Source organism: Puntigrus tetrazona, chromosome 10 (assembly GCF_018831695.1).
Source record: "Puntigrus tetrazona isolate hp1 chromosome 10, ASM1883169v1, whole genome shotgun sequence".
Lineage (NCBI taxonomy): Eukaryota > Metazoa > Chordata > Actinopteri > Cypriniformes > Cyprinidae > Puntigrus > Puntigrus tetrazona.
This window is the reverse complement of record NC_056708.1, coordinates 9941893-9964685: the sequence shown is the minus strand read 5'-3', so window position 1 is coordinate 9964685 and position 22793 is coordinate 9941893. Positions and strand designations below refer to the sequence as shown.

The 22793-nt window shown below is 37.5% G+C and overlaps 1 protein-coding gene across 3 annotated transcripts in view; it reads right to left on the bottom strand.

Moving 5' to 3' along the window:
- The window catches only part of frem2a (FRAS1 related extracellular matrix 2a), a 48943-nt gene extending 27991 nt beyond the window's left edge, over nt 1–20952 (bottom strand). For 2 of the 3 annotated variants that reach the window (XM_043251186.1, XM_043251187.1), the window contains exons 1-4: nt 15734–20950; nt 14144–14233; nt 5484–5630; nt 1352–1582 (exon numbers count right to left, since the gene is read on the bottom strand). In XM_043251186.1, coding sequence (XP_043107121.1) covers nt 1352–1582; nt 5484–5630; nt 14144–14233; nt 15734–20729 — 5464 coding nt within the window. In that variant the 5' untranslated portion in view covers nt 20730–20950. Of the gene's footprint in view, nt 1–1351; nt 1583–5483; nt 5631–14143; nt 14234–15733 lie in introns of all 3 variants that reach the window. The other variant, XM_043251188.1, reaches the window with a different exon arrangement.
- Nucleotides 20953–22793: the final 1841 nt, after the last annotated feature.

Here is a 22793-nt window from a genome sequence, read left to right as displayed (position 1 = left end):
GGGTAGGCGGTGCGCTGGAAGCTTACAGGTAGGAAGAGATATAAAATGCTATGATAATTGAGGTCCACTGAAAGAGCGAAAAAGACATCTGCAGTACAGAGATAAGGCCTGTGTTTTTATCTGCGACACTGAAAATATTTGAAAATAAAATAGCTTGGGATGTTTTTAGCAGCTTTGTTGTGTTTTTGCTCTCTTGAACATCCCGCCTGCCTCTGACTCACTCACATCTTCACCAGATGTAATGGGGGTTTGGTATACTGAGCGGCTGAAGCGGATATTTTTGAAGAATTAAATGGGTCTGAAAAAGGCTAGACTCTGTCTTTCTAAAGACATACTTATGTAAGGATTACATTAGATCAATGTGCTGTTAGGAGTTTTGGGGTTGGGACCATTTTGCAATTTTTAGTTTCATAAAAAAAATTAAGTTACTGACTTCTGCCATTTTGGAGAGTACCACAGAACATAATCAACATAATCTTCATTGTTTATGTTCAGTTATATATAAATAACCTATAATTTTTCCAAAAATCGACTGTGGGCAGATCCTTTTCCTATTAAGCGCACAAACTCTTGAACAATCTCCCTAACACTGTTCGGGAAGCAGACGCACTCTTGTCAGTTTAAATCTAGATTAAAGACCCATCTTTCTAACCTGGCTTACACGTAACACACTAATATGCTTCTGTTATTGAAATCCATTAAAGGGATTGTTAGGCTGCGCTAATTAAATCAGTCGGAAACTGGGAACACTCCCCATAACACATGATGTAGTCATATAAAGAATAGAATCTAAGATAATATTAGTCTGTTTCTTTCTTATTCTGTTTCTCAGTTTGAATCTAGATCCGATTATGTAATTAATGACAGAATTTTCACACTTTAAGAGTGTTTTAAGTAATTCTCTTGATTCTTTTAGTACAGGTCAAAAGAAGCAAATGATACATAAGTCCGAGTTCACCTAGTAGCATTCATTTTTAGCATTAACTGCCACTTGTAACACTGAATCTAAAGATGCAAAACAAAAAGACACAAGCAAACGGTAACAACCTAATTGGACTTTTACAACCTAACCAAACATCCAAAACAATGCTGTGCTAAATGCGTTGTACATGATTACATGAGCCTGGTTTTTCCCAAGATTTTTATTTTTTTGCCTGGAGTTTGGGTTCCTTGCCATTGTCCCCATTTGCTTGCCTAAATGGCGTCAGTTTTATGAATGAACCGCGCTAACAGAGCAATCTCACCGCAGTTTGTTTTAATCAAGGCAAACCTGTCAGATGTAAATGCCTTACGAAATGTTCATTGTTACATGCTTATTAGAAAATGTTTGGTGAACTTCTGCTGGACTTACCATCACCTGGATCCACAATCTCAACTGTAGCTAATGCTGGTGACTCCAAAACAGCCATCACTGGCTCAGTCAGGATAATCTGGAACGTCTCGGACTGCTCGTATTTCCCATCAGAGAGAAGCCTCACTCTCCATGTGGCTGCGGTCTGGCCGGGGTTAAACTGCACCTGCTTCTGCAATTTTCCCAGGAAGTCTTTCTCCTTCTCAGCACTGCCATCCAGAGTACCAATCCCTTAAAAGAACACAATATAACAATTTTGACAAAGTTTCCTGACTTCATATCTCCAGCCTCCAGATGTGTCGCAACTCATGACTTTGAGAGCGATCTACTCAAAGAAGCTTATTACGAAATTTATGAGGAGGGATTAGCCAAGCCTGCATTTTCCAGATTTATAAAGATCGAGCACAACAGCGCAGGCGTCTACACACTATCGACGCCATACAGAAAGAGATGCACTTTGTATAGAAGAAAAAAAGCCCCAGGGCTGTAGGTGTCTGATACTCAGAGGCTAGGATGTAGGAACAAAATCAAGCAACATGTTGAACTAAAGTGCAGCATGTAGACTCTACTTCCTCCCTACTGTAACACTGGTGCGAAGCTGCGATGGGATTCCCACACAGTGGGAAAACCTGAGGTGAACCTGCCCGGAAGCGTTTGATCTCTGATACATCAAGCAGAGACACTGTCAGGGATCCGTCTGCCAGAACCTCCCAAACAGATGTGAGGAATTAAAATCACCTCAGTATTTCAGATCAATGCTGGATGATTGCTGAGCTTCAATCCATAACACTTAAGATACTACATGACAGGAAAAGCAAAATTGCTGAAAAAAGACTGCAGATAGGGATTTAATTATAAATATAGATTTTTTTTTATATTGACCCACTAGAAACATTACAAGCAGCAAAAATGTACATAAAATTAAACATAATACAGGCTTGGTTTGAGATATTTCAAGTATTCACAGACTGTTTTCCTCCAGGTAGTAGAAAATAATAATAATACATAATATCATTTTACTTCAAGTAAAACAGGCTCAAATTTGTGATTTTGCCATGATGAAATATTTTTAAAATGAAAAAAAAAATCTATCCATCTAATCTAAAATCTATATATATAAAATTACTTGAGAAGTGTAATATTATCCTTAAAGTAGCATTTAAAGTAGCAATATTATCCTTGAAGTAACATTTAAGATTTATAATCTCCTCAAAAAGAAATTAAGATTACAGATTACAAGTTATCCTATGTAAAATGCAATAAATAGTGTAATCTGTCACAGATTACTTCTGTTTACTTTTAAAACTATTATAGTCTTGGTCTAAGAAATAAAGCATATACATAAACCCATATAAAAATGAAAAGTTAATACACAGAGCGTGGAGTGGAGCGGTGTAATTTCGAAAGAGCGAGAAACGGATTTTTCTCGGATAGTTGTGGTTTTCCCTCGCTCAAAGAGCGCTCCACCACAAGTACAATTTTTGTCAACAACCCGCAATATATTTAGCAAAAATTCACACATTTGACATTTTTAGCTCGCTTGATAGAGAAGGATCACGCAAATTAGCTATGATGTTTGTCCTTCTAGATATACTTTCACCTGAAAATATTTAGTAGCCTATGATTTAAACAGGTGCATCGTCATAGGTCATAGGTCAGCCAAGAAGCCAGAACTCGGTGCTCAGTCTGTGATTTACATTATAATGTTAAAACTAGAAATATTTCTGTTAAAAAAAAACCCATCGATCTGCTTCAGAAGGCGTTAGATTTGCTTCCCAGTATTTGCGGATATATACGATTTATGGAGCTTCAAAATAATGGTCACTATCCATCTGCATTACAAAATATGAGTAAAATATGGGATTCATTTTCATTTTTGGGTGAACTATTTCTTTAAATCCTAAAACACTGGCATCTCATATTTAAATGCAGTCAGTGCAATTAGGAAAAAAGTCAATCATATCTGTAGGTGTGAAAATTGTCAGATGTATTTTCCCATTTAAACTTTTTTTTTTAAGAAACGGATTACGTTCACATTTATTAGTTACACTTAAGGACACATTCAAATAAAGTGTCACTGATTTATTTGGTAACTAAATCACGTAACTCTGCTACATGTGCTAGTTACAGGCCCATATCTGAAACCATCTTTAGTCTGCGAGACGTTCCCTCATGTGGCCATTAAAGGCTATTTAGCTGTAGCTTTCAGCAGAATATAACTTTAGATTGAACAAAAGCCTTCACATGTCCAACCATGCATGTGAAAAAAAAGCAAAGAGCACGGAAAGACAGAAATTGATTGAAAGATATAAGGCAAGTTCAATAAAAAAAGGAACGAGAGAGAGAGAGAGAGAGTTCACTTTCAATTCCATTTCTCTAACAACAGGGGGGCTCATTCTTACCACAACAAGAGGCATAGGACACCAGTCACAGTGAGTGAGACAAGAGGAAAGGGAGAGAAAAGGGCCGAGGCAGGCGGGTGTGAAAAGTAGAAAGCTATATGAGGGGTGAGGGTAGATATGTTTGGCAGAGAGAGCTGCAGGCTCCAAAGAGCACAGAAGCAGATGAAGCCTGATCTCAAACACTCTTCACTGGTTGTGAGCATCACTATCACAATTTTTCTGTTAATGGGTCGGCTCTTCCAAACTGAAATTCTCCCACTAATGTTCTTTGAAAACCACGTGTGTTTTGTTTCTTCTGTGATTTGAAGCAATCGGTTTTTGCTTGACACTTTAAATTAATTGCTACACTTCTGCTCACCAAGGCTGCATTTTTAAAATAAAAATACTGGAAAAAAACAGTAATATTGTAAGAAATTAATAGAAATTTAAATAGCTTTGTCCTAGTTAATAATATTTTAAAATGCAATTTATCCCTGTAACGGCAAAGCTTAATTTTCAACAGCCATTAGACTTGTCTTTGTCACGCGATCACGCAGAAATCAATCTAATAGGTTGATTTGATGTTCAATAAACATTTTGAATTATGATTGTTGAAATGAGTTGTGTAGCATTTTTGTGGAAAAAACTGTAAGAAACAGCATTTATTTAAAATAGAAAACCTTCGTTTAAAAATAATAATAATAATAATAATAATAATAATAATAAAACACTTAAAAATACAGAATTTGATTTTTAAATTACCAAAATTGCATAAAAGAAACAGGTCTGAGATGTGTGGGCTTTTTATTTATTTTTTTATTTTTCAAAGCCTGTTTTCACCGCTGAATAAAAATTTAAAAAAAAAGTAATTGAAGTATTTGCAACTTTTTAAAATCACAGTTCTTTTTTTCTCAAAATTACGAGTTTACATCTCACAATTCACAATTTTAAATCACAATTCTTTTTCCTCAGAAATGTATATTAACTCACAGTTGCAAACTATAAAGTTAGAATTGTGAGATGGTTTTATATATATATATATATATATATATATATATATATATATATATATATATATATATATATATATATATATATATATATATATATATATATATCAGAAAAGAAAAGAGAGGTCTTCATTCATTTTCATTAACCTGCACCTAGCACCTCATTACTTGCACCCCATACCCCACATTTCCTTCTGCCCTCCTTCCTTTTTATCTCTCTTGCTGCCTTCTGCTCCCCACTTTTTCGCATTCTCTCTTTCACATCCCTTCAAGCCAACACACAATAAATCCGAAACAGCATGAACAAAGACCCTTGGTTTCATGAATACTGACCACATGTGGGGCTGAGCTGAGCTCGGTGCAGGGCAAGATAAGCAGGTGTATGCTCAAAAAAAAAAAAAGAAAAAAGTGTTCAAACTGTTCTGCGGATGTCAGAGAGAGCGAGGGCTTTCATCTCAGACACAAAGAAGCCAAAACCACTTAGAAAAACATCTCTAACAGCTTCCCGTTGATAAGCTTAAGTAATAACAGCTCTTACTGTGAACACAGGCGCTTCTGAATGCTAATGATTCCCTGTTAACGCCTGTACTAGCGACTTCGACAAATTTAATCAATTCTGGATAATAGTTTGTTTTTCAACTAAAAATAGGAAATGGAAAATATTACAGTGAAAGCATGAAATAAAAGTATTAAGCTGGCAGAAAAATCAAATAAAGAATGATCCAGTGCTCTGATACTCACCCACAAAAGATGTTTCTCCCAGAAAACCCCTACGTTTGAGGATCACCTCCAAAACTTTGTCCTGCTCATTCACCACATAGTTCAGTTTCTCCAGAGATATCCAAGCCCAGTTCAGACGAAACCGCTGGTTCTTCAGTTTGTTCCCTCCTGAAAACAACAAATGATATACAGTCTTATCAGCATTTGAAAGCATAAATAGAGCACCGCAGTAACAATGTATTTTTGTAGGCCAACCTAGAAGTTCTTATCACTCTACTTCCTTTGACAAAAGCCAGAGGAAAACTCCTATTAGGTTTTTGGCAAAGTTCTACAACCAAAAAAAGTTTATGATTGTCACATGTTTTTTTACAACATGATAATCTTCACAAATGAAAACATTTTCTATGAATTTTGAAGTCTAAATACGATCATCAGAAGTAGTGCTCTCAAGTAAATAATCGCCATTCAAAATAACATTCTTTGTTTACACAGTACACACGTTATGTTAACAATTTTTTTTTATTTTGTTTGTGATTAATCATTTGATAGCAATAATTAAAAGTAAAAACCTAAATGCAGACTATAAACACACTATACCATTGTTGCATGAAAGTCACCAATATCAACTCTGTATGTCAACAAATTGGAAAGTATATATATATATATATATATATATATATATATATATATATATATATATATATATATATATATATATATATATATATATATATATATATATATATATGCTATAAAAGTGGATTAGTGAGTGAATCAGCTTTTCTGTTTGGTGTGATGACTTTAATGTCCCTGACAAACTCTGTCGTCCCATTTAGCCACTAGTTAACTTAAGAAAGAGATATTACTATTTTATTTCAATGAATAAAACATGAAAACATCTTGAGCTTGTGTTGACCACAGACCTCATTTCAGGCCTTCAACCACAAACTCATTAAAAAAAAAAAAACCCACGATGGAACCCGAAGTATAAAGATGTGAACTTCTAGGTCGCAAGATTTATTCCTGCAGCACTCTATAAAATATTTGTTTAAATTTTTAAAAATATTCACAAAGTGGAGATGTGCAAAACTTTAAGTCATTACGATTCTGAGGAGTTCTGCATACATGTTCCTGCTAATACATTATGAAAATCATTCTCTTATAATTAACTCAGAAGGGAATAATTAGTTATAGTTTACATCGTAACATAATGTACACACCACCAGTTGTTTACTTAAGGGGTTTATGGTAAATAAATCTCTCATAATGCTACATCTTACATGTAATTTCCCCATTTGGGAAAACCTACCTTATTAGGTTTTAAAGCACAATGAACTAGTTTATGCAACAAGGATCCAGCATTTCTTTTTTTGTCTCACAGAAAATACATTTTTATATAGTATACTAATAATATATCTAGATATATTATTAGTATACTATATAAAAATGGATTTAGTATCTCAAGCCAGAGTGTCTCAGCACCTAGCTGTCTTTTTCCCCACACAAACTAAAAATAAAGGTTTGTTTGTATAAAAGTAGCAGTTCCGTGTAGAACAGACATGATGAAATATTTATATCTTGTGCATGCTGACTTCACACTTCACATGTCTGGCTTCACCATTTTTGGTGTAGCTCAAATTATTCCCATCATCCAGATGTGCCTTAATTAACATTGCTTAGTTTATAATATAAAGATAGTGAATGATTACCATGGTAATGATTGCCCCAGCCAGACCGAGATGCTTTCAAAGGCAGTACACAGCTCTAATAGATTAAACAATGAAAGAATATCCAAAAGGAGCATGGACTTCATGCATTACAAAGTCTCTGATTAAATCTCTGTGTGAATGTATCATTTCATGCACACATGCCTATAGACCAACTGCATCTCTAATCTATATTCACGCCATGTATCCCAGTCTGCACGCGTATTGATAACCCACTTCACGTGCATGCAAAACATCAGAGACTAATTCCCAATTTCTCAACAAGCTAGACCATGTATATTCATGCCTTTTCTATGCTTGTTTCACGTGATTTCCTCAAGCTAACCCCGGGCTCCTAATATCTCACTTTCTAACCTTGCCGGAGAGATGTCAAGAAAAATTGACATGTTGCCAATGCCACTGTATTTCTAACTCGATATTAGCCTGGTTGCTAGGCGATAACGGTTTGGTAGATGATATGCAGCGTATACAAATTCAGAATGAAGGAAAATAAACCGTTTCACACGTTGAAGTGATTATATCTGACATTTCATTAAGATTAGCAGCATAAATTGGAATTATCATAGTGGTCTACATAATTAGTCATAATGAATCTGCTCATATTTCAATTCCATTCATAGATGCAGATTGCAGATGATATATCTGTAGTAAGTAATTTATAAATAAATATAAATTTATATAAATCATAATGGCCACATCTATATGTAAAAACAAAGATACTAATAATCCCATAATAAGTTTACAGTGGACAACAAATGATTTGATTTATGGTTTAATTTTTTATTATAACTCTATGAGTGGATATAAGCTAGCTAAAAGCATTTCTCCCATTCCTGCAGTCAATGGCAGGGTATTAATGCAGCACATTATCCAAGCAGCACTGACACTTTTTCTTTCATCGTGTCAGGTTCTATCAATTTACGAAAGAAGTGATAGATAGGGTGTGGTTTAAATGTCGCCAAAATCCATTTGCGAGTAAAGAAAAAGCTCTCAGCTCAAGGACTCCACTATTCTGTGTTCAGGGTGTTCATTCAGGTCAATGAGCCAAACACACACAACACCATCAGTTACCCCAAAGACAAACAAAATCAAATGGATTTTTAAGTTTTCTAAAGAACGTGAGTGGTGTTTGCCCATGAAAAACATGCCACAGTGTCACAAAACAATTTTGTATATTTAGCTAAAATGGATGATAAAACAACAAAAACAACAACAACATGTAAATGAGGTTAAGAAAATGATGAAATGAAAACTAAAATAAAATATTAAGGTATCCTTATCTCTAGCATAAATAGGTGTACTATTCGGAGGTTCTGAGAAACGTTATACAATTATGATAAAAAGTATTATTGATTTTCGTCTAAAAAAGCCCACTGAAAATGAAGTAAACAAAGCAGTTAAATAAATGAAAAGAAAAGAGAAACAAGCTATTTAGTCATAAAGGATAGCATCACACATGAATTTTAAATTCAGTTGTATTTGTTCTGTTGTCAAACTGAACAATAAGATGCTCTCATTAGCTTTGCCTCTGACAGTTGCTTTGAAGCCCAGTGGATTTGTCCAAACCCTGATACTGACAGTCTCCATGAAGCTTCTCACACAAAAAGCCCCTAATGACTTTATTAAACAGTAGCGTTTCAGAGCCCGATAGTTCAGACAGAGTTTCCTAGAAAGACATGACAGCACAACAGCTGACATTCACTCAGAATAACTCATTAAAAGCTAATCAGTGTCTGGTGCACGAGCAGCTTTACTCTATCCAGAAACTTTGAAGAACTTCTTAACAGCATCTAAAAATAGAGCTCACAAATAATTCATCAGATATGCTCTCAATCCTCCTGAGTGACTGGATAAAGTCTGACAGAAGTCAAATGGAGATGACCCCTGAGGGTACTTACAAACTACCATAGTGATTCATGAGGGTCTTATACTAGCAGGGCTGGAAAATAAGTCTGAATATGGGAATGAAAAAAGTATTATTATGTGTCATAAACCACAATTCCTTCTTTTTATTAATTCTGTGCCAACAGCATCAACATCAACAAACCCTCTGGAGTGCCACTCTCGCAAAACTTAGTTAAACAAGTCATAAATAAGCGCTACTTTGAGGCCTGTTTATCAAAACTATTATACACGTTGCAGATACTCATGCTTCGATATTGATTTCCAAAATGAATTACTTGGACATCAAAAGTATGATAACAGTTGTGTTGGTTTATGCCTGCCCATGCAGTGGGTTAAAAAAAAAAAAAATCACCACTGATGCTCGATCAAAAACATCAAGTACAGGATACATCCAGCCATCAAAGCTACTTTTGGTTTTTCAAAGTGAGAATGGGGACAGGTGCATCTCAAAGAGCAGAAAATGAAGAAACAAGAAAATTAATTACCAACACATGCACATGTTTAAGCAAAGAACAGCAGCTTCTTGTTCATTTCACGGTTCCTCCGTTTTTTTCCTCATCTAGCTCAATAGGATCTTGGCTACATCCACAAAGTCTTGGCTGTCTGCTTTACTGTTTTCTGGTTGGATAGAAAAAGCTAAGTTAGCCTAGAAGAACTTGGAAACATTCAGCAAGGACATGTAGTCATGCAATAAAGTATCCAAGCTGCTCAGGTCCACAACCTCACAAAACACAGGAAGTTATCTTCAACAAAGGTCATGACTTGCCTGGATGCCCTCAATTACTTTCTTCTGTGCCTCTGTCCTCACAAATGACCTACATAACCTTATTTAGCAGAACTTTGTTGCAAGAACAGCAGATCCTTTAACTGTCAGCGGACTGATTGAAGATAGCAGTTGCAAACCTCTTACCGGTCCAACACCTGTCTACTCGAACAGCGGCACTTTGAAATGTTTAACCAGGAATACCTTGCAGGTGTGGTCTTGTCACTGAAACAGTCAGCCATGCAGGTCTAAGGTTAATCCAGAAATCCACGTCTGAACTGACCCTAAATACCTGGGCTACACCTAAAGCAAACAAAACATCCCACCTTTGGTTTAGTCTGAAGAGATGAAGCTTTCAGGGTAAATTCTATGCTAGCCCTTGCTAATCCATACGTGAATACACAATGTGTAGCCAACAATGAGAAAAAGAGCTACAAAAATGTTCTATTGCAATGTTATTTCTGGTAAATTTGATATGGGAGAAGAAAATAAACAGCACAAACATACGGTTATCTACAACCACGCTAAGATTAGCATTGTTCTGTATTGTTCCTACAGCGCCCTGGATTCTGTTCAACAAATCCTCTGTAAAAAAAAACGTTCACAATACAAGGTATACACTGGGGAAAACAGAGCCAGCAATAAGATTTTTTTTTTTTTACCCAGTCACAACAGAGCTTTAGAACAACCAAAAAGGTGGTGAACAGTCTGCGAAATTGCTTTCCAGGAAACGTAAATGGTTTAAAGTGGCATAAAACTGGCACCATTTTGGTTCCCAACCTGATGTCGATGGCCAGGTCTGTTTTCTGTGAAAATTTACATTTTCAACGGTACATAGAAAAAAAAAACATTTAAGTACATAATTGTGTTTTGAGCGAATGCTGGTAAAAGACAAATGTTTAAAAAAAAATCCCCAAGTCCCACAGCAGAGCTATGATGCATCACATAAAGCTTCCCTCTGATCTTTGTAGCCTCCGTGTGTCCCCTGCAGTGGTTCCTGTCATATTTCTATCTCTGCCTCTGAGACATGATTGCAGTGAGGTGTGTACAGGATTCAGAATAAGTGCTACCCATGACCTTTTGCAAAGGAAGGGTAACTGATAAATCTGTCCCTCTTATTTACCCATTAAGTTTGGGAGGTGAAAGCTGCAAAACTGTTCAAATGGGTGTTTATGTGACTAAAAAAGCTTGACTAATAAGCTGCCTCACCGACTACATACAACAGGCAACTGCTTTTTAAATCCTAGCTGTTCTTGAACACTATAAATATGTTGTGTACAAAAATTAAATATGTTATCTGTAATGGTGTCTAAAAGCGGTGTCACTTTGGGTATACTCGGTGTCTGAATTTGTTCACTTGTTTTAATCCATTCCTTTATGTGCACTATTTTGATGGAGGAATAGTGTGTACTTTTTTCTAGGTATTAAGAAAATAGCACAGAAAATATTGTGCTTATTAATGTGTTAATATTGAATGAAATAAAAATAAATGTGTTAATTTCCTTGTCCACCTTTAATTTTTCATGAGCTTGTTGCCTTTTCTACAATGGATATGTGCTATTTAGTAGAGCATGTTAATACCGCAGTGGCCCTTTGTCTAACAGTTTGTCAAAACAGCTCAATATCATTCATTTTCAATGAAAGTTGGTGATTTAATTTATAAACCAAAAGCCCAGTGACTCACTGACCTCTATCAACTGTCTGTGTGAATGAGGCTTTAGGAGGCAGAATAATGAAGTTGCCTACATTTTGGAACAGCTTTGGCATCAGCAGTATGCCTTTGATGCTTTACAATGTTGTCTCCAGAGGCAGCTTGCTAGGTTTTGGAACAGAGCAAAAGAGACAGAGGCAAAGATAAACAAAAACTAGATGATCTAGGCCAAACTCTGATGGACAGTTTACAGACTAAAATAAAGCTAGCATCCAGCCTTAGCCGTACAACATAAATATGGTTGATTCATAAATTTAGAAATCGCACACAGAAATATCTTCAGAAAGTCACAATCTTGTTTAAACTCAAACAGTCTAAACACTCTAAACTGCATGTGGAAAACAAGATAATGGCGTTTTTCATTGAAAAACAGCCACATCATCAGTACAGGGAATGCAAAGAAAGATTTTAGAAAACAAAACAATTAATTAAATCCCTCTGGAATACTACTTGTACTAAATACGGAAGTCGCAGTCTAACAGAGTACATTAAATAAATGCAGCTGTTTGACACAAATTGGCTGTAAAATGGAGTTTATGATGTTAGCTGTGGTTGTCAGGGTTTTTGGACAAGCACAAACTAAGATAGTCTAATTAGCTCAGTTTCCTCAGGCATAATGTGGCAAAGCGGTTGTAATCACTGAATTTCATGCTGAAGCTGTATATTACTGAACAAATGTGGGGGAAAAGGGGGTCCTAGGAGAAAGCCTTGAGGCACCTCATGATAAAAACAGCTCAGCTGAGACCTTTTGTGTTTGCACACTACATCTGTAAAATGAGATGAGAAAGATACAGATAGTCCCTTACTGCTTGAGGTCTTTCCAATAAAATAAATGCTACCACAACCAATGGAGTGAAACTATCCACAGGAATGCAAAGAAACAAAACTGGTAATGACCCACTGGGCTCAGGGGTCAGACACCAACACAGCTGCATACCAACGAGTTCCTACTCCTCAGTCTTTCCTGCCTGAATTGAGAGATGACTGACAGAGGGACAAACGCTCCCAAAGGGGGTAGAAAAAGTGAAGGAAGCAAATAGAAACAAACCAAAAACCGATTCTAAAAACTGGTCCTGACAACTGAATTAGTTCATTTTGTGATATAAAAAAAAATAAAACAACTTAAAATACGTTCAATATAATTTTAGCATAAATACATTTTAAGGAATAAATGCTTTTTTAACATATATAAAATGCAATAATAATAATAATAATAATAATAACGGTCATTCTGTGGCAAACCCATTTATTTTTACAACTGAACGACACAGGTCCTTGAAAATTAAGATTCCAAAGGAAAGGTTTATTAACACTGCATTATTCTTATCTATACTTATCTTGAAATACTTCTTGCAAACTTTGGAAAGAGAACATTTATGGCACTCAGACAGGTATGTTCAACATAGTTGTTCTATATATATAAAAATTATATAAAATATATAAATTATACAATACATTATTATAATTATTTTACAATTATAATTATAAAAAGAAAATAAATATTAGCAAAATCAAAAATGTGAGCCAATTTGAGTTGACACGGAATGACCCATTAGTACATTCAGCACTTAATTCATTTAAAATGGTTTTAAAAAAATGCAGCCACTGCACAATCCTTTAAAAAGGGCTTGACTTGAAGGTCCTTAGCAGACTTTAATGGTTATCTTGTTTCAAGCCATAACAGATTATTTCATGACATACCTAGTGATTTTAAGCATGAGAGAGACATAAAGCCCCAATACAGCAGTTGAACCAGCTGTTTTCTTATAGAGCTTGTATTTTCCCAACTCTTTCCAGTGCCAGAGACCCTCTAATACTCAAAGTAATTGTAAGCCCGACAGGGGGTGTGTCTTATACTCATGACGGGCTCTAATTATGTGTCATCTTGCCTATAGCTTTATATACCAAACAGACCTTTGCGTTACATGTATGCATACCCTTCAATCCACAATGTCCATTTCAGAGGCACATCCTACAGTGTGCTTTGTAGTGTGAATTTCCCACATATTTGGCTTTCCAAATAAAACAAGTCATCACTAATCACAACAAGGTCTTCAGCTGCGAGCTTTTCCAGCAACAGTGACTGGATCATCACGTTCAACCTAATTTATACATGATTATCTATGCTTCACCAGATTTAATCCTGCCCTGCTGAAATATGTTCTTAGGGTCATTGTAACCCACACTAACTCACTTTTAAGTTTTCTTTGATGTACTAAAAACTAATTTTAATTTTTTTTGCAGTCAAAGGTAGCACAGCATGTAATAAGCTGCACACACAGACAGTTCACCTACCATGGAAAGAAAAGGCCTAATTAAATGCTACATATCTAAATATATCCCGCTCTGGTCTAAGGGTTCACAATTAATCATCCAAGACTATTTGATATGCAATGACACCTAAAATCAGAGAACATTATATGATTCATGAATTCAAATGACTTGTGCTGTATTATTCCTCACGTTATATGGATAAATGTGTTAATGAATAATTCTAAACGCATAATCAAACCATTAAAAGCCTAAAATATAAGCCCTTTTTATTTTCTTGTAAAATGAATGTCTTTTTCCTTACCATTGTCCTCCACGGTGAAACTAAAGACGTCACTGGTGGCATTGTTCTCATTCTTCAGGATATAGCAGATCTTAAGATCATCTATGTCAGCTGAGGACAAACACAAACACAAAACTGTAACATTAATCTGCACAATGCAATGTATTATTCATTCAGGAGAAAATATCTCTCAAAACAATCTGTGAAATTCTTTGATTTCATGATCTACAAACCCTTGAGTGAAACCCTCAAGATAAAATTGTTCTATAAGTCGATCAACTTTAAAAATATCTACATTGTAATTCAAAGAGCATGTTTGGTTTTGGGGAAAAAAAGTGTGGATAAAAGGGTTTGGATTTTAATAAATCCAAGTGAGAATTTTCACAAAAGCAGCAGGGAGTGAGTCACAAAACTATCAGCAAAACAGGTGACAAGCTGTTATATAATGACAGGTGAGTACAAGAATTTTAAACACAGACCCAGACTTCCCTACATCTGGTCTGTCCCATCTCTCAAATTAGACCCCTTAACCACTTCTGCATTGATACACCGTGGTTAGGTTACGGTGTACCATGATCAACCTGGCTCTCTCTTCCCCTTGCTCTGACCCACTTCTTTAAATTATTGATATCAGAGGAAGAAGCCTCATAAAAATGTAAACCTGTGATTCTTTATGCATGGATGAAACCGCTTTTCATATTGAAAATAAAATGTCTTCTTTCATCGCCAGCACACACTCTCATCGTAAAATATTTAGCAAATGCCAAAGAGCAAGCGATAGCAGAATATGGGGAAAGGGCAAAGTAAATAAAGAGAAGTGATTGTCCCTTCTGCTTCACTGCTCATACTGATGAGGTCAAGTCAGGTTTGTCAGGTCTCTCCCTCTCACACTTCTATCTCTTTCAATGTCTGGGACATGTTGCAGACTAAGTTAGTCTGACATGGATTTCACATCTTCTCACTACGGCTCTCATGTTTGAAGAAGTGTATTTATGCTTTAGCCATGAACCTATGCTGATTAATACACCTTTTTCCTGAAAAAAATTCTTATCTTATTCTTGGCTATCTGTTTTTTGAGCAATGATGCATGAACACAAAACTCATGCTGCTGGTACGCCCCATTCAAGAAAACTAAAGATTTCAAGTCTGTTCGTTATGGCTGGCAGGCGGAAAAATTACACCCTTCACCTCTTAACTCTTTTTAAAATGTGGTTTGTCTGTAACCAGTAACTTCTTTCTCACTACAGGGACGTTAGAAGGCAAAAGTATGAGAACTTAATAATTGAAAGGAGATGTGTGAACGCTCTAGTTGTCTCATCAAGAATTTAAGCTGAAGGCTAAAAGACAGACACATCTTACAGCTTGCGCTCTTGGCAAAGGGCAAAGTGCCTGTTTTGTGATGGAACCTACATTATTTCAAGCATTAATAAGACCAGAGAAGCCGCCCTGAACATGATGGGTACATAACATTTCTTAAGGAGACAATTCTTATATCTTCAAATAATTGTTTTACAGAGCACTGCACTACACTGCACAGTTCTAGCACAACAAATGTAAAGATTTCAAAGGAACCAATTGTAGGTGATAAGAACATTTCTGATGATACATTACCTTGTGTGAAGATGTTGATTGAGTCATTCCCTCTGTCCAGGCTGATCAGGTAGCCATGCTCTGGCTGTGTGGTAATATGAAAAACCAAAGCCTCAGGGCTGCTGTCTCTGTCCACTGCCTTCAGGACTTTGCTTGTGATCTGATAACCTAAGTGACCTGCAGACAAGACCTTTAAAGTCGGTGCGCCCTTGTTAACCACAATCTGTGGCACACCGTTGTCCACTGACACAATGGTAATCTTCATGGTCTGAGGTCTCTGGGTCTCAAAAATGGTGTCAGGAAAGACGAAAAAATCTAAATGGGTGCCATCAGTGACTGTAAATGAAAAGCTGTCTTTGTCCGACTCAGTACCATCATGCTTGTAGCTGATCATATTCTCATTCAGGTCTTGCTTTGTGAACGAAGTCACCTGTCGACTGTTATTGAAGAGCAGTTTACCGTGAATGGGTCGCTGGGTGATTGTAAATTTGAGAAGGTGCTCAGCTGTGTCTTGGTCCTCAATGGTCAACTCAAAGGGCGTAATGAGTTTATTCTGTCCCTCGGTCACTAAAAGGTCATGAATGGTCAGTACTGGCTTTTTATTGTCAACATCAACAATTGAAACACGGAATGTGCGGAACACAGGATTGTAGCCATCAGTCACCTCAAACTCAAAGCTGTCCATCTTGACTTCATCATCGGCAGTATGAATGTAGTAGATCTTGCTCCCGGCAAGCTGTAATTGAGTAAAGGACACAATAGGCATGCCTGGTGAATCTGTGCTTTCCAGATGCCCTCTCACTGGGGCTCTTGTGATGCTAAAGACTAAGTTCTCATCAGGGCTGTTGAGATCGCTAGTGCTGAGGAGGTTCGTTGTGAGTGTCACTTTGCCACCTTCTTTAAGAGACACCCCTTTGCTGATGACATCAGGAAACACCATGTCAATGCTGTCCACGCTAATATAGAAGTATCTGTCAATTAGAGGATTGATGCCATCTGTTACATCAAACTTCACAAGGTCTCGGATGCCTTCCTGTCCATTGTGAGTGTACAGAATGAGACCCCTGTTCACCTCGTTTTGCGTAAAGTTCATGCCGACTGTTATGTTCTCTAGAGACCCAGCAGATCTTTTCCCCACATATCCTGATTTTCTGTAAAGGAAGCCCTGACCGGGGCCGTAGCGAATGATGAAAGTAAGAGACTCATCATCTGAATCCAGATCGGTAGCTTTTAGTACTTTACTGTTTATTTCTTTTGTCTCACCAATCTCAATTTCAAGCCCATCGTTAATGGCAAGCCTTGGTGTTTCATCATCCACAGGGATAATCATGATCATGATGGTGGCCTCAGCCGAATGTTTCCCATCTGTAAGAACAACATCAAATTTGTCTTCAGTGGTTTCAGAATCATCATGTTCATAAATTATGCTTGAGGCTTCCTTGATTTGTTCCACAGTGAAATTTGTGATTGGAACAGAGCCACTTGCAAGCTGATTGAGGATGAAGCCATGAGTCGGGGGTTTCGTGATGATAAATGTCAGCTCTTCTGCAGGAACATCAGCATCGACTCCATTTAAGAGTGGCGTGTCAATAATAATATTCATGCCCTCCATCACAACAAACTCTCGCATAAAGATTTCTGGTGTTTCATCATTGGTGGGAATAATTATAATTGGGAAGAACTGTCTCTCTGAGAAATTCACACCATCTGAACATCTGAACGTGAACCTGTCCTCCACTGGCTCAACCCCTTTATGTATGCTTTGGACAAAATGTATATGAGCTTCATTCACATCTCTGATGGTAAAAGCACTTACTGCCGTTCCCGTCCTTGACTTTTCTGAGCCTGGTGCTGGAGAGATGTTCTCCAAGTATCCTGACGTGGGCTGAACAATGATGGTGCACAGGATGTCCTCAGTTGGTGTGTCTACATCTTCGACCCTAATATGATGCCTACTAATTGTGTTTTTATCCCCTTCAAAGACAGTGAAGGTAGGGCCAACCGTGACCACTGGAGTCTGGTTATCTACAGGCAGAACGGTGACATGAACACGGACTCCGTTTACTCTGTTACCCCCTACACTCCACTCATCAGACATATCAGAGAGGGTGAGGTTGAAAAAGTCTTCTATTGAAGTGAGACCAATTTCACCACTGGTGTGAGCATAAACAACCAGACCACTGATGATATCGGCTTGGGTGAATCTGCTTGAGGACACTCCATTTACCAGAATTTCTCCAAACCTAGGAGCTTCTTCCACAATGAACGTCAACCTCAGGTCATCGGTGTCCTCATCTTTTCCCTGGATAACACTGGTGGTAATTTCTGTGGCACCATTTTCCAGCACATCCAAGCGAGAGCCAAAGGTGCCCTTTGTGAGACTAAGAGTTGGTGTCTCATCATCAATAAGCTTTACCACTAGCTTTACAGTGATTGTTACAACATGAACACCATCACTAACGTCCAATTTAAAAGAGTCACTTATTATTTCATCCCCATTGTGGATATATGTCACTTTGCCATCAGAGATATCCACCAAATTGAAACTACTTCCTTTTTGTAAGTCAGTAAACGTATGCTGAACATGGCCATGTTGTGGACTTTCACTTAGCGTGAATGAAATTTGCTTACTGTCAGTGTCAAGGTCATTCGCGTCGAGTTCAGCACTCGTGATGACATGCACCCCTCTCTCAAGGACGGTGAATCCAGTGTTTGTTATCTGTGGGGGTTTGTTGTTCACAGGCTGCAGAAAAATTGTAAAAACTCCATTAGCACGGTTTCCAGCAGTGTCCTCTGCTGTGAAATGGAACTGAACCACATGAGGTGTGATGCCAAGCTCAAGGTTTGGTGGGCTATATGAAATCTTATGATGGTTAATTTGCGCTTGGGTGAATTCTGTTACGTCAGTATCGGGACTGTCAGTCAAAACAATAGACCCAAATTTAATGGGATTATTCTCATCTGTGTCAGTTGGCGGTTGAGTTACTGTATATTTCAGGTCACGGTCTTCAGAGTCCAAATCAGTGTAGCGAAGCACATTCTTGCTGAAATGAGTCAGCTGATACTCATGCACTATCATCTGCAAAGTAGTGCCTGGAAACAGCACGGGTGGAATATCATCAATAGGTAAAATTTTAATGACAAAAGAATTCTCACCAGATCGGTTGGGAGGATCAGCATCATCTTGTACTCTAAATATGAACTGATCAGTAACCGTCTCTGTGATGTGAGGACCTATGTGCCTATAGAAGAGCTTTTCATCTGTAATATCTTTCTGGAGCCACTGTGTCACTACTTTCTCATACACACCATCCTCTGCATTAAATTTCCAGGAGGATGGGTCCTCGGGTGCTTCAGACTGCCTCACCACAACCTCTCCAATAGCAGAAAATGGAGGCTCGATAGTAAATTTAATGGTGGAATCTTCTGAGTCAATGTCTGCTGCACTGAGCATGAGCTGGGAGATGGGCACCATCTGATTTTTAAATAAAATCAACCCAGTGTTTGCATTTATGATGGGCGGCTCATCGTCTGTCGGTACAATGGTGATGGGGAACAAAAACTCAACTTCATTTTTGCCATCCGACATTCTGAATATTATATTATCACTGTATGTATCACTGCCATCATGCTGGTAAACCACAATGCCGACCTCCAGATCAGCCTGCGTAAAATACTTCCTGTTGGTGCCCAAAACAGTTAACTGACCGTGACGCAGTCCGTCAACCACCGTTATCCTCACACTGTCCAGGTTATCTTCATCACTTATTTCTAAATTGTTCTGAGTAAACAAAGACCTAGACTGGCCTTCATATAAAAGCTGGCCTGTATTCTTAGTGACTACTGGCGCTAATGTATTCATGGGCTTCACAACGATCATGAAAGCAAAAGGATCTGAAATGCCACCATCTGTGTCTATGACCTCAAACTCTATTTGAAAGATCCTCTCGGTATCTGAGTCCAAAGAGGGAGGTTTGTATGCTATTTTCAAATCTCTGAGATCCCTTTGATAAAAGGACGTGATGGGTAAATTCCTATCATCTGTACTCACGATATAGCCCTCCTCAAAGGACAAAGGAGAAGTGATGTTGAAAATGAGATCATCAGGATTGGATTCTGAATCCTCTGCAGCCAGCATATCAGGAGTTAAAGCCGTCATAACAAACTGATCAACTTCCATCATCATCATAGCCACAAAACTCGGTCTGGGGGGAGTGTTTTCTTCACCCTCTTTTATCCGAATCATCACATGGAAAAACTCTTGTTTCAGTAAATTATTTTCTTTGCTCCGTAGCTCCACAACCATTGGGATGTAATCCTTATTAGGGGACTTGTGGGTAGATGTGTGCTCATAGCGGATATCTGATTTGAGAAACAGGTCACAATCCATTGTTTTCTCCAGTTTGCTCTCATCAACAACTTTACCATATCTAGGAAGAGCACTGCTGGCTGCCAGTGATGTTACCTCACATTGTTCTGAGGTTTTATCATAGGTGAAGTCTAAAACCTTTCTGCCGATTGGACTACTAGTCCCACGTAGTTTATTAACAATAAGAGGCATGTTCTTAGTAACAATCTCCAATTGTGTGAAAACAACCTCCACCTCTAGCATAAAGGGGATGATGATAGTTTCAGTCTGAGTGTCATACCTGAGTTGCAGCTTCACCCTGTCACCCGCAGGGCTCCTAGAACCGAAGTGAGAGTATCTCACATCGTTAGGACCAAATTCACACGGGAACTTTTTGGGAGACACATGTCCCGGTCTCTGAGACAGCGGATCATTATCCAGAACGGTAATACTGCACCTGTCTCCAGGCTGAACTTCAATGACCAAGTCGTTGATCGGATCGATGTAAACAGATCTCCCGAAAGGCACGTGTATGCCGTTATTTGCCACCAGTATCGCGTCCTCGGAGAGTTCCGGCGTGTAGGCGTACGACAATCCGTGTGTTTCAACTCCTCGCGCTGAACTACCTGTCAGTGAAAGCAAGAGAATGAGAAATCTGTGAAGTTCCATGCTGAACGCGCAGTGTACAAAGCCACAGGAGGTTCTTGGACAGATGAAATATCCAAATGGATCTCGATGGGATTTTCCGCTCTTATGCTTTACATCCAGGAGGGAAGAGAAGACGAATACGGAAAGTTGAGAAATCCCACACACGCGCCAGGATGCTCGCGCGGCATTCCCACAGCCTCAGCGCGAGCTCAGTTTTAACTTGTGCATGGATGGCAGCTGGAGGACACGCCCACAGCCTCATTCTATTGGACGGAGACTTGCATTTCTACGTTCGCAGGTGATGTTCTCAGAGGATCTCGGTCTTCTTTAGTTGTATTCATAGGCGCGTCTGGGTACAGTTGTAACTCTCTACATTAATTACATTAGAAACAGGTAACATGTATATCTTTTTTTGTATGTTCTCGTTAAATGTATTTTTTTGTTTTATTAAACCAAAACAAACAAACAATATGTTTAAAAGTCTCTTTGCCCATTGGATATGCAGTATTTATGCTGTATACAGCTTGCTGTGTATGCATTTGAACTATATATATTCCTATATTAAATAAATGTATTGCTATTTTGACACCACAATAGCTGCTTACAGATTTTCCCGTGTAGAGCAAATGGCAAAGCTTAGTATTAGCGATACCACGGTGATGGGTCCGATTCCACTGAATGCTAGAAGTCATAATACTATATGTGTCCCTTGAATGCAATGTAAGTTGCTTTTGACATAAACAAAAGTGAGCGATGTGAATAACATTTACCCTAAAGTTATATAAAGATGATGAGTTAATGCCAGAGCTTTTATTCTAAGACTTTTGGCTCCAGGGATCGTTTTTAATATTTTACTTAGAAATTATGCTCACTCAGTCAGTGTTCCTCCCTCTAGCCTCTCAAATATCTGTAACCCCCAGGATACAGAAAACATTTAGGAGTCATTACATACTCACAATGTCACTGGGAGCCATAAAAGACTCGATCTTATCTTAGCTATGAGGTCCCAGAAACACTAGCTATGAAATAAAAAAAATGTATGACTGAATTGAAGCACTGAATATTTAAAATATGTAATGAACATTATCTCACATTAAAGTATTAAAGACTGTTCTTGACTTCTGCTGATTAATATGTATTAGTAAGAAGGATGTGACCCATTATAAATAGTAAAGTTTTTACTTCAATTTTTCTATTCCTGGCAGCTAAAAGTATCATATGAAAATGAAAACTGCACTGTAATATAAATTATACACATGTGTGTGTGTGTATAGTACAAAAAGTCAAAATTATCGCCTACAGTAGGACAGTATCTTACATATACTCAATAAAAAATCTGTAATGTGAGAGAACTGTAGGCAATAATTTTGACTTTTTGTATTAAATGTACTTATTTGAAATTATTTTACATTATAATCAAAATTTACATATAACCCTATTTACATTAGGGACTGTTTTTACTATATTAACTGTATTAACTTCTGTATTAATTAATACTATTAAATGATTAATGTCAGTTTATTTTTTTATACCAAAAGGTAGACAGTAAAATATTGGGTGTAGTCTCTAAGAAAACAAAACAAAAATTGCTTAAACTAACAAATAAAACATATTTAACTTTTTCTCTACAGATCGGAAAATACTTTGGCAAATGGTTTCATTTTGGTTAAAGAAAAATGCTGGAGGGAGAAGAAAGGTGAGAGTCTCCAGAAGTTTGTTGGGACACATGTGTTTTCTAATTACAATATGAAAGACTACAGTCAGTGTTTTCACGTGTGCTCACGGAGAAAGACTGTTTCCCACAAACCTTCAAACCTATAATCAATCATCTGTTCAGGCACCATAAAAACTCCTGATGGCTCGACTGAGTTAGAGTCTTGGTATTTTCTCTCCCCTTCCCAGCTTTTCAATTAAATTTTTTGTCTCAATGTAGCCCTGGGAAAATACGGCCACTTTATTGGTGAAGGTAGACAGAATCAATCAAACCTCTAATCTTTGTGATCGAGAATATAACAAACTTTGTCCAAGGGGACCAGAAGTACCTTGAAAAGTCTGCAGTGCTGCAAAAAGTGGGACACTTAAAAA